The sequence below is a fragment of the Sciurus carolinensis genome, chromosome 1 (genome assembly GCF_902686445.1).
Source record: "Sciurus carolinensis chromosome 1, mSciCar1.2, whole genome shotgun sequence".
NCBI classification, from domain to species: domain Eukaryota; kingdom Metazoa; phylum Chordata; class Mammalia; order Rodentia; family Sciuridae; genus Sciurus; species Sciurus carolinensis.
In genome coordinates, this window is record NC_062213.1 from 120,098,486 (window position 1) to 120,111,795 (window position 13,310).

The following is a 13,310-nucleotide window of genomic DNA, read 5'->3' on the forward strand; positions in this document are numbered from 1 at the left end:
AAATGACCTGCCTGGCTCAGAGAGACTTTCAGACCCAAACTCTTCAAGGCTCACATCCTGGTTTACCTCTGTCACACTATGTCAACCAAGACTCCAGGTTGACTAATACCAACTCAGCCTCTGTCTCCACTTTCCATCCCCTAATTTTCTATTTCCACCCTTCAATTCTCACAATAGCATCTTATAACACCTTCTTTTCAGAAGACAGATCTTATGAGGTCAGCATAACCTTGTCACCAAAACTTAACAAAAGCATTACGGGTTGAGCATCCCTAATTCAAAAATTCAAAATCCAAATGTCCCCAAACCTAAAACTTTTTTGAGAACTAACAAAGTTTTTAATTTTGAAATAGCTCAGATTTCATAGTTTCAGATGAGGGATGTTCAACTGGTAAAGACTATGTAGATGTTCCAAAAACCAAAAACTCCAATATTTGAAATTAGGTCTCAAGCATTTCAGGTAAGGAATACTCAACCTGTACAAGAAAAGTATATAACAAAATCCCTTATGAACACAGACACAGAGATCCCCAACAAACATTAGCATATCAAATCCAGTCTTTCAAAAAAATAGTATATCATAACTATTATGGCTCAACAGTTGAAAAATCAGTATAATTCATCATCACCAGATAAAAATTATATAATTCTTTAAACAGCTACAGGAAAACTTACAAAGTTTACTACCATTTTTAAACTAAAAACTCAAACTACATAGAAGGAAGTTTCCACATTCGGATAAAAGTCATCTTTGAAATCCCTCAACCAACATCATATTTAATGATATATTTTCTCCCTTACATCAGGAACAAAACACAGATAGCTACTTTTACTACCACTTCCAACTGAGCCAGTGCAATAAAGAAAAAAGAAAAAAAACTACTAGAATAAGTGAAATTAGCAAGGTTATAGGATATAAGGTCAATTTTCAAAACTCAATTTCAGCAAAATTTTAAGATTTTGCTCACTAAAAGACACACAGTCTATGTATCTGACAAAAGCTTGTATACAAAATAAATAAAACATATGTAGTAGATATATAAAATATATATAGACATATATACTACAAAGTGATAATTTTAAGAAACTAATATTTTTAAATGGGCAAGAGACTTGGCCAAGACACCTCACAAAAGATAATAAATGTATATTAAAAGTGAAAAAGTATTCAACATCATTAGTCATCAGAAATCATAATAAAATACTGTGTCAAACCAATCAGAATGATAAATAAAATGTTTATAATATAAAATGCTGACACAGATATGGCACAGCTAGAACTCTCACACTTTACCAGTGTATAAAATGATTCAACCACTTTGGTGGGTTTTCATAGTTAAATTGTACCTAGTCCTATGACCTAGCAATTTAATCCCTGGTTTTTTAAATAAAGGATATGAAAACATATGTCTATAAATGAACTTAGACAAAAATATTCATGGAAGCTTTATTTATAACAATTTAAAATTAGAAATCATCCAAATGTCCATTAACAACTATATCATAATATATTCATATAACAGAAAACTACTCGGCAATAAAGAAGAATAAACTACATATATACTCAGAATAAATCAATCTCAAAAACATTTTTTAAGCAAGAAAGGAAAAAAAGTCAGCCACATAACAATACATGGTGTATCATGTATTATGGCTCAGAATTTGAAAAATCAGTATAATTCATCATCAGCCCTGGAACAGACAAAACTGATTCACAGTGAAAGAAATCAGAAGCAAGTGCTTCTGAGTTGTGTCAGGGTGCACTGACTGAGAAGAGGCATGATGGGACTTTCAAAAATGTTCTAGATCTTGTCTTGGTTTGTGGTCACACAAAAGTACAATTGGGAAAACTAATTGAACTAAGCTTTTTATATCAATTCTAATTCTATACTCCAGCCTTAAACAACTAGAAAATAAAACTAAAACATCATACCTCTACAATGTATTCAGTAAATTCAAATAAAAGACATCTAACTCTTCTACACAGAAAATTAAAGACATTTTTAATTATTAAAATTTTAAAGGATCTAAATAAATGAAAGTAGCAAGATATTCTTGAGTAAGATCAAAGCTATAAACAATCTTGAATAAGATCAAAGGACTAGCTAGGCACAGTGGCACATACCTGTAATCCCAGTGGCTTGGGAGGTTGACACAGGAGGACTGCAAGTTCAAAGCCAGTCTCAGCAATTTAGTGAGGCCCTAAGCAACTCAGTGAGACCCTGACTCTAAACAAAATGCAAAAAAAAAAAAAAAGAGGACTGGGATGTGGTTCAGTGGTTAAGTACCCCTGAGTTCAATACTTGGTACCAAAAAAAAAAAAAAAAAAAAAAAAAAAAAAAATCGAAGGACTTACACTCCTAGATATCAAGACTCATTTTAAAAAGTCAGTTATTCTGACCTAAGGTATTGGTGTCAAGTTAGACAAACTGACAGAATGGAAAACAGTGTCCAAAAACAAACATACGCAGACACTTGATTTATGATAAGGTGACACTTTAAAGCAAAGGGAAAAGGGTGTTCTTTTCAATAAATTGTATTGGGTCACAGGAATATTGATGCGGGGTGGGGGACAGTATTGGCTCCTATCTCATGATATATGCTTTAAAGCTATTCCTGATGAATTGTTGAACTAAATGCAATAGAAAAAATCAATAATGCTTCTGGAAGATAACATAACATATTCATACTCTGGAGTTGACAAAGATATCTTTTTTTTTTTCTCTTTGGACAGGGTTTCATGGTGTTCAGGCTCATCTCAAACTCCTATGCTCAAGTGATCCTCCAACCTCAGACTCCCAATTAGCTGAGTCTACAGCATATGCCACCATGCCCAGCAACAAATACATCTCAATTAGTACACAGAAAGCATTACCTACAAGGAAAAAAGTTCATGAAATTGGACTGTACTGATACTTTAAAATTCTGTTCATAAAAAACACCATTAAGTAGGAGTGAAATGCACACCACGAGAGTATTGCATTACATCAAATGGGCTGTTTGTATTCAGACTATCCCTATAGATCAAGCAAAAGACAATCAATTTAACAGAAAATGTTCAAGAGACATGAAAAGCTATTTCATAGAAGAGAATTATGAATGGCCAATAAACATGAAAAAATGTTCAACCGCATTAGTTATCACAGAAAAGCAAATTAATACTACACAGCAAATAACCACAACTAACAAAATCCAATGGCTAGAATTTAAGACAAACAAGCCACTGCTGATGAGAATATAAACAGTCATACTGACTTTGGGAAACTGTTTAATATCTGCTAAAGTTGAATGCGCACCTCCAACTGTCTCCACCCATAGGTGTACATCCACCAGACCCCACAAAAACATGAAACAGCCAACAACTGAGAACAGCCTGAATATCCATCAACAGAGAAATAAAATGTCATCTATTCAAGCCATGATAGCAGTGGAAATGAACAAGCTGTTTCCACCAACAGCAGCAAGGATGATGTGGAGGAAAAGTAGCCAGACGTCTACATGTACTGCAGGGGTTCCCTCTATAGAAGGTCCAGAAACAGGCAAAACTCATCTCTGGAATAGTTCTCTTTGATGGACCAACTGGGTGATGAATGGGAAAAGACACAAGAGGTGCCTCTGGATGCTGGTAAGTTCTACTTCTTGATCTCGGGAAGGTTCCACAGTTGTATCTGCTTTGTCAAAATTCACTGAGCATACCCAGCTTATTATGTTCTATTCATATTAACTTGCGCTCCCGGTTTTAAAACACAAAGCATGCTTCCATCTCAGGACCCTCATGGACTCCCTGCATGGAATACAATTCAGATTTGACAGAACTTGCTCTTTCTTGCCTTCAGGTCTCAGCACTCCTCAGAGAAGTCCTCCTTGCTTCCCAAGAGCTCTCCCAACTCCTGTGTGCCACCCCTCCCCCATTTCTGTCACCCCTTCAGAGCACTTACCATCAGAAGTCACCCTGCATATAAATGTACATTTTTGCTTACTGTGTTGTGTGTTCCTTCCACTAGAAAGGCATGCACCCTAAGAGTAAGGACCCTGGCTGCCGCGTCCACTCGCCCTTCCCTGGGAGAGAGCGTTGCCTGACACAGGGTGTGCATACAACCACCATCTGCTGGATGGAAGAATGCCACCAACACACCAAACAATGCCTGGAATGTGTCAAGACACAAGCTTGGGAGAGGAAAATGTGAGAAGAAACTAAAAGAGTAACTGTCAAGTTCAAATACTTAGCAGAGTAGGCCAGAGACAATTGCCCTGAGGAAAGAGATCTAATAATGCCTGGGAAAGCCCATAAGCGCCACAGGCACTTTTCTATGCAAGTTCTGGAAGAAACATTGCAAAATATAAAAGGCACAATGCCTAAGACAAAAAGATGTCTGCCTTCCGAAGGTTCTCACCTGAGCATTGTAATGACTTACTTTCATACTGAAGTTAGACAAGAGAGTCATTCCTGCACCTCAGTTTTCACAAATACTTGGAAAACCACAGTATGACTCACAACCTAGGAAATTTCCAGAGTTGTACAGCTTATGTACCCATAAAGGAAAAAAACCTTCCTTCAACCCAGTGTGCCTGCTCCTTATAACCCAAATTTCTTCTGGTATCACCTTGTGATATGGCAGAGAAGAGGCACAACAGGGAGGTCTGAAGGTGTGCCTAGGCACGAAGTGGCAGGTTGTGGTATCTGACACCCTGAAAACCAGGTGACCTGGGCCATGGCATTCTCCACTGCACCTCCTTGCCTCATGAGCTGCACGGTGCAGGGCCTGGTGCAAGTAAGTGTCCTACCGACTGAATGAACCTTTTTCCAATCCATAATTTTAAGACGGAGTAAATGGCTCAAAGAATTAGGCTGAGGAGTATTTTTGGTTTTTGGTTTTTAATCCTAAAGCCGTTTATTCAACTTTGGTAAGAAATTAATAAAATAAGCACCTGAAGATTCATTCTACAAAGCTCCACACTGTAGGAGAACAGAATGCACAAGAGAGGAAACAGAGGAAACCACTGGTTGAGAAATATGACTGAAAATAAAGTATTAATAACAGAATTATCTGTACCCCACAGGTAAAACCCTTGAAGTTTCCTCTTCTTAATGAATTCTGTTCTTGCATGTTTTTTCTTGAAAAATTATTACCCTTCTTCCTTCCTTTTAAGCTAAGGTATAACTGCTCATTTTTCAGAATTTATTTTCTTATAAGTTATTCCCTACAGTATTGGCAACTGAAGTAATTTCTCAGCAGGTTCAAATCTTCTTAATCACTTCAGATGCTAAGAGCTTACTTGCGGCACCTTTCTATGAAATTCATGATCATTTGTTTAAGGAATAATTACATGGAAAAGAATGTCATCCCAACATAAAAGGAAAAAAAATGCAGTTTCAGTAGGTCATTAATTGATAACACTTTAGAGCTGGTCCTGGGTCAACTAGTGCCAATTTCACCTACTCATTTTATTAATGGGTAAATTGATGGTAAGCTGTAACATTTTAAGAAGGAGCCAGGTGGTCCAGAAAGGGTTGTGCCCTTACGGGTTAAATCTTTCTACCCAGCGGGTTGAGGTTGCACTGAAAAGTTCACAAATGAATATGTGAATGAATAAATGAATTTATAAGCATTCTTCTAAATGATGGTCATAAAGTTGGTAAGTCGCAGGGCCAGGGCTAAAACCCAGTTCTCCCTTTTCTTTCCTTGGTAACTTCTTGGGTATATTCAGAAGGTGCAGCCTCATTAGCAGTTCAGTTAGTTGTCAGGGGAGAAACAAACTTAGTGAAGTCACTGCTGACCTTAGTTGTGTTTTTTATTTCATTCTGCTTTTAGACATGCAAACAAAAGAAAAGAATGAAAAGTGCCAAGTGGGATGACATTAGAAAATTGCACTGTAGCCAGATCACACATAGAAAATGACAGAAAAGGGGTAGGCAGAGATGGCTCTGTGATTTTCTTCTCACTCTCACCTGATCCAAGAGATATAAAAGGTACAAAGTGAGAATGCATTAGCTGTCAAATCAACAATATTCTATTAGAGGCAAAGACTTCTCTAACAATGCAGCCATTTTCTAACTGTGAGTTTGACACAGTCCAGAACCTGGGGAAGAAGAAGTAGAAAGGGTCAGGAACAAGGATGTACCATGAAAATACTGAGGGTACACTTACTCCTCCAGGAAGTGCTGCTGGGGCCCAATGATGGAGCCTGGCCGGCAAATTCTTATCCAAGCGATGATTTCGGCGTGTGTAAACCTGTAGTGCTTCATTACATAACAGGCTATCAACGTCCCTGTCCTTCCAAGGCCAGCTATAAGAGAGGAACACAGGTGAATACAAAGTTCAGCAAATGCATCCACATAAAAACTGAAATTAAACCCTACCAGAAACTGCACTGGCTCCAAGTGTAATGATAATATTAGCAGCTAACATACATGCAATTGCTACCATGTAGAAATCTGTATTTTTCTCTAACCAGTGGAAAGGGCAAAGTGAAAATGTCATGGGGGTGGGAGGGGGCACAACGGAGAAACTGATGTGATGAAAGCAAAAGGATCTGGCAGCCACAGACCAGCTGGATCAGAAAGAGACAGAGACAGGGGCCAGAGAGACAAGATGGAAGAGTAAGGCAGAAGAGAAGCGGGCTTGAGAGGGGTGAGGACGTGGCAATAAGAAAGAGCTGAATGAGAATTTCGCCTGGGTCACAAGGAAAGTTAAAAACGACTGATGCTTCTGACCTAGGAAACTGGTACAATGTTGATTTCATCCATGAAAACCTTCAGTTAGAAAAAGGAAATAGGGAAAAGTTAATGGCTGTTTTTGAGGAATCTTCTGGGGGTTTTCTGTTAGAGGCAAAGGCTTCTCTAACAATGCAGCCATTTTCTAACTGTGAGCTTGACACAGTCCAGAACCTGGGTTGGTTTGTTTTGTTTTGAGGAGTCCTTTTGTCCGTTTTCCCTGGTCAAACAATAGATTCTTCTCTCATCTTCCCTAGTACTTTGAAAAATTCAGTGTTTCAGCAAATCTTACACACCATCAAACCACTTAATTGTACAATACAAACCATTACTTAAGTTTGACCAAATAAATATGAAACCATGGCACGCTATCAATTTAAAAATCCATCCTAATTTCAGAAATGTTAAGGTGCAAAAACGTACATCTTTAAATCAGCATTTCACAACCTTTTTTACATGTATTGTTCCCCCAGGAGCCTCTTTACATTTTGTTTTGTTTTGTTTTTCCTTATCTTTCCCCATAAAATTGTACTGCCACACACCGATACACTGCATATCTATATATGCATTAGGTGTAAATCTGTACTTTATACAGAAAAAGGTTTTTCACCATCCCCCCAAAACAATTTTGCTCCATAATGCCTGGTTTGACAATACACATCAAGAGTAAAAATGAAATGACAGCCAAGTTCATGTCTGTAGATGCCTAGAAGTCTTTTCCTTAAAAAAAAAAAAAAAAAAAATTTAAAGGATATATCCAACATTTTATTAGAGGAAGTGCATACACATCCTGTTTTCATCTGAAGTACCTTTTGCCCCACATCAAACATCAACATTCTTTAGAAAAGAATGAAGTTTAATTATGGTCTCAGGGGGCTCTTTAATAGTAAAAGGTAAGAGTAATTTTTGCCTTTCCTTCTGCTTCACCCGGAGCCCATAACTGATAATTCCCCAGATACCAGATAAGTCTACGATTGACAGGGTAACTGCTCAGATAAAACACAGTTGAACATCTGGGTCAGCAGCAGGAGGCCAGCACTGGTTTCCAGGGTCACCAAGCGGGTCTCCACCTGGAGAGCAGTGGCCTCTTCATGGAGATACACTCTCTTACCGTGCCCTGCTTTGTGCAAGGAGCTGTCTGATGCCCTCAGTTAGGCTCCTAGTCCTACTCACAATCAAAAAGGTGGTGCAAAGAATTTTCAAATTTCTCTGAAACTAAAGTTGCTTCCCTCTTTTAAAAAGAGTCTATAATTTAGATCTATAAAAAGAACCTACTTAGCACTCAATAGTTGGGAGCTCTTGCCACAAGTGAACAGAATAGGAACACTTCACTAAGTTTCTATCAAAACTTTTAACAAAAATTTTAAAGCGTTCATAATTAAAGGGCTCCCTGGCACAGCATGACAAGAGGTTGAAAGTGTTCTATTTATACCAAGTCAGACTCCAGTAGCTTTATAGTTCAGCCATCTTCTGAAATCCCTATAGAACATCAAAAATTGCATATCGAAATATTATCACAATGTTGCTGTATTTTAGATTATTATTTGTGGTAGGAAATTTGAAGAATTCAGAGCATTCCTTTCATCAACCACAAAGTGAACAGTGATAAGGTTTCACACATTCTCAGCAAATTAGTTTCTGGTTTGTCTCTGTATACAAGGCTTTATATGTTGAGGCATGACATTTTCATGCCCTTTCTTGTAGCTACCAAGGTTCATTAGACATAAGATTCTCTCTCCCTCTTCCTTTTAGTTCAATTAAAATACTGAGTACTGCTTGAATTCCCAAAAAAATAAGCTGACTTAATTAGGGCAGATGTCAAAATAATTAATAGGCCTTTAGAAGATAAGTATGCTATTAAAAGCAATACAGTTGTAATTAAACTGAAAATGTAATCCCTATAAAAGTATTCTTCATGTGTGTATGAGTGGAAGCAAATGAAGTAACACTCTTAAAAAGGTGTCACCACATAAAACCTGACTTTCCTGTACAGGAACTCATCTCACTGCTAAAGGTTCTGATCTTAAAATACAAAAACCTCTGCTATAAGTATCTAGATTATATATATACATATGACATATGGACATATACATACATATATACATAATCAAACATACATACCCTAAAAGTAAATACTCAAAGGTCAAGGATATACAGAGAATACCTGTAACAAGAATGTTTGACACCAGAGAGTTTTATTTTCACAATGTTTCTTGGATGAAGAATACTATTAAGAAAGATGCTGAGTTTTAATGAAAGCTCTGTATTTCTTCTCTTTCAAATTTGTCAATCCAAGATATGGATTGTTAATCCACAGATAGATTATATGACCAGGTAGTCCATAAAACTGATTAAAAAAAAAAATACCAAATTAATTCAAGCAAAAATACTACTTTTATATATATATATATATATATATATATATATATATATATAAAACTAAAACTTGATGTTTTCTCTTTGGGGGAGTTTTTTTTGTTTGTTTGGTACCAGGGATTGGACTCTGGGGCACTCAACCACTGCCACATCCCCAGCTTTCTTTATTTTTCATTTTGAGACCTTGCTAAATTGCTGAGGCTGGCTTTTAACTTGCAATCCTCCTGTCTCAGCCTCCTGAGTCACTGGGATTACAGACTTATACCACTGCACCCAATAAAACTACACTCTGGAAGAGAAGATATGAATATCTTCTACTAAATGTTCATTGCTGCTACATTCCCATCAGTTCTACTGATATTTGAAATATGTGAAATGCTGGGATTTTCTTGGATCTGGGCAATCTTTAACAAAATGGGAGGGAAAAGCAAACTTAAGGGGTAAATGAAACACACCCAAGCCAAGCCACCCTGCTATAACCAGAAAGTAGTGCTTACAAAGGAGTGAGTGAGGAGTACCTTCCCAGCAATCCACAGGCAGAGGGGACGTCCTGCCAATCAGGGGGTCCTGTGCTGATAGGGACAGCTGGGCAGGGTTAGTCCAGGAGGAGGAAGCCTGATTTCAGGAGCCCTTGTCTAAATCAGGGGCCACGTGCTATTCACTTGCACCTCTTCCAGTCTCTGGTAAAGTGCAGCCTCCCGTTGCTGCTCATATATTCAGCGAAGTACCTCCACCTACTCAAATCTTAAACATAGAAACAAGGGCCTACAAAGTGGTATTTTAATTTCTGTCAGAACCAAAGCCACACTCGTCTGAATAAGGCAGTTACAGCAACACTAGGCACAGGAAAAGAACAGTACCATCCCCAACACCTACTAGCCAATTAGCATAAAATACGACAAAAACCCATTTTCAGACGCAAAACCACGAGAACAGCACCACCCAGTGGCAACAATGAAGAGCTGCATGCAAGAAACTGGAGGCTCATCTCAAGGTGGCTGAAGTGATTTCTCATTACTAAAATCAAAGATCCCAGTAAAATATCTTCCACCAGACTGGAAAATCTAAACTAGAAGTAAACCTCCTGGCAGTCTAACAACTAAGATTAGGCAAGCAAATATTTTCTAAGTAGATGACATAGGGTTGTCACATAAAAAACAACGTGTGGGGCTGGGGTTGTGGCTCAGTGGTACAGTGCTTGCCTAGCACATGTGAGGCACTGCGTTGGATCCTCAGCACCACATAAAAGTAAATAAATTAAATAAATAAATAAATGTACCATATCCATCTACAAGTGAAAAATATTTTTTAAAAATATGCAAAAAAAAATGCACTCCATGCAGTATTTAGGATATAATTTTACTAAAAAAAAAAAAAAAAAAAAAAAATCACTGCTTATATAACATTCAAATTTAACTGGGCATCCTGGTTTTTTGTTGTTGTTGTTGTTGTTTTGGGTTTTGTTTTTTGGTTTTTGTTTTGTACTAGGGATTGAACTCGGGCACTCAATCACTAAGACACATTCCCAGCCCCATTTTGTATTTTATTTAGAGGCACGGTCTGAGTTGCTTAGTGCCTCACTTTTTGCTGAGGCTGGCTTTTGAACTCAAGATTCTCCTGCCTTAGCCTCTGGAGCTGCTGGATCCTGCCTAGCTGCATTCTGTATTTTTATTTGCTAAATGTGACAACCCTTTACCTCCTATACTCTGAGCAATTCCTACCCCAAAGTATCCACCCCAGAGACCAGAGGTTCATTTACACAACCAAACCTTTCAGTTCATCCTGAGAGGCAGTCCTCATCATAGGCAAGTGAGTAAGGTGATTACCCCTGGCAAGGGGCACGGAAGACACTCAGTTCCATGATACAAAAGACAAACAGGAAAAGGGAGGCACAGGGGGTGGATGGGGGTCATAGAATGGAAACACCAAATATCAGATGAGTAGAAAAGATGTAGAGGAGATGAGCAATTCTAAAAGAAAAGGAGAAAGGGGAATTAATGACACTTGCTTCTTGGCCATTTGACCTATTCAAAGCTGTTCCTGCCAACCAGCCTAAGGACATTGCTGAGAATATTTCCCCCTGAGATATACAGTGTCAATGAGCTGGGCCTGGAAAGGTTAAGGTCAGAAAACCTGCGTTGTCAAGAAGTCACACCACCATCAACTGTCCAAGCCCTAGCATTTCTTTCCTTAGGAAGGGCTATTAAAATGGGTTCATGATGCAATTAAATTAAATTAAAAGGTTTTTCCTGAAGTTAAAAACCCTAGTTTTCTAACTCACTAGGTCATTGTTTCACGTTATTTCCTGGGTTTCAGATCACCCGTGCTCATGCGCTCCATGACTAGGCAGCCCTCGCACACACCTTTGCAGTGGACCGCAATCGCTCCTTCGGTGTTCTCACAGATGTTCAGGAACCTTCGCACGATGTTCTCACTGGGTGTGCTGCCGTCTATGAAGAAGAGGTCATAGTGCTCGAAGCCAGCGTCTGTGAAGCGCTTCGCCTCATAAATCTTTTTGTTCAGTCTCACAACTGCAGTTACGTTATGCTTTTTGAAATAAGGGAAGTAGGCTTCAGGGGCATGAAGAGGGTAACCTAAAGGGAAAAGAAGCCATAAGCAGAAGGCAGACGCTTCATCTCACATAACCCAGACACACCCCCTCAACCACAAAGTGCAGAAATCTCAACAGACCTCAAAAGAAAGTATGTTTCATGAGGGTATAAAAGGTTCCAGAAGCTCATAAAAGCAGTCTGCGTAACTGAAACGTCAGAGGGGGTTAAAACCAAAACCTTCTCTAAGTATTGAAACAGCCCATTAAAGTTCAAAATCTCAATCTCTAGGATTCAAATCCCGAGGACATATGTACTCCTCCCGTCCCCAAAACAAAGGCATTCTTGAAGTACTCCAATATGCATAAGAGACGGAATGTTTCTTGGTGATTTTACTTCCCCCTTGAATGTTATTTTTCACTTGACAAATACATTTCAGCTACAGTTAAAACTTTTTTTGCCAGATGTATAGCTTTAATCTATAGCACAATCCCCCACAGGATAGATTCATGATCATAAAGCACCTTCATGCACAAGCCACAGCTGTATATAATTTCTCTTTTAATTCTCAAAACAACCATTGAGGATGGTTAACCCCATTTAACAGATTAAACCACTAAAAGCTGGGGATACAAAACCAGTTAAACGGGAGGAATAAATCCAAGAGATCTATTGTACAGCATGGTAACTATAGTTAATAACAATGCACTGTATACTTAAAAATAACTAAGAGGACATTTTAAGAGTTCTCCCCACAAAAAAAAAATTGATGAATATGTGTGGCAATGTATACATTAAATTTGACTTAGCCAATGTACAGTATTTTAAAACATCACATTGTACATCATGAATACATAAAATTTTGTCAGTGTAAAATATAAAATAATTTTTAACTTGAAAAAGAAGCTAAAAGAGGACCTTTTTGGTGAACATTTTCTATTGGGGGGGGTGGGTTCTGTGATACTAAGTTTTCCAACTCCTTGATAATGTCCACCACCATGTGAGCATTCCTAGGAGCTAGAGAATCAACTGAGTCACAGACCAGACCTAGTCAAGGCCAATCCACCGAGGTGACCAGTGGGAGCTTTGGCCACTTCAGGCCTTGCCTAGCAGCCCTAAGAGTTAAGAGGACAAATGCCCAGCACACTGATCTCCACATCTGTAACCCATCCAGGGTAGGTAAGTGAAATAACTTCATTCAAAAATGGGGCTCCAAGGCAGTAGGAGTGACCTGCAAAGCCAGATGGCTTCTGCACTGTTCCTTCAGCTGCGTTTCCTGCTGCCTTGGATCTTGGGCTGGTCCTTTTCATTTTCTCTCAACTCCAAGTCAACCCTTTTACACCCTGCCCCATTTTGCTGGGGCTGAGGTCCACATATTATCCTTCCCAGACTACCTATCTAGGTGCCTTTTTGTTGATTCTAAAGATAGAAGACACTAAAGGGCAACCAGAAAAGGGCCTTCTTCCCATTCTATCAGTAGCACATCAGCAGCCGAAGAAGAGAGCAGCCAGAGCTCCCCACCCAGGGTGGCACTCCCAGTACCAGCCTGCTGCACTGCTGCAGGGCCAGAGCCCAGCCTTCTGGTCTCCACTCCTCAGTCCCCGATCCAAACAGTGCTCTGTAGCATGACCTCCAGAGGTCTGAGTTCCAGCCATCTGGCTTCTCCTCAA

At 38.8% G+C, this 13,310-nt stretch overlaps 1 protein-coding gene and 1 long non-coding RNA gene across 5 annotated transcripts in view; one reads left to right on the forward strand and one right to left on the reverse strand.

The window, feature by feature from the left end:
* LOC124990391 (uncharacterized) overlaps positions 1-5,051 on the forward strand; it is a 69,983-nt gene extending 64,932 nt beyond the window's left edge. Inside the window, exon 4 of the long non-coding RNA XR_007109764.1 lies at positions 2,735-5,051. This is a non-coding gene — a long non-coding RNA (uncharacterized LOC124990391). The remainder of the gene's footprint in view (positions 1-2,734) is intronic.
* Positions 1-13,310, reverse strand: part of Cdc14a (cell division cycle 14A) — a 170,028-nt gene that overhangs the window by 57,800 nt on the left and 98,918 nt on the right. For all 4 annotated transcript variants that reach the window (XR_007109763.1, XR_007109762.1, XR_007109761.1 and 1 more), the window contains 2 exons: positions 11,455-11,685; positions 6,150-6,288 (listed from right to left, as the gene is read on the reverse strand). Coding sequence is in view for 1 of the 4 variants with exons in the window: in XM_047560390.1 (XP_047416346.1) it covers positions 6,150-6,288; positions 11,455-11,685 (370 nt within the window). In the remaining 3 variants the exon portion in view is untranslated. The remainder of the gene's footprint in view (positions 1-6,149; positions 6,289-11,454; positions 11,686-13,310) is intronic.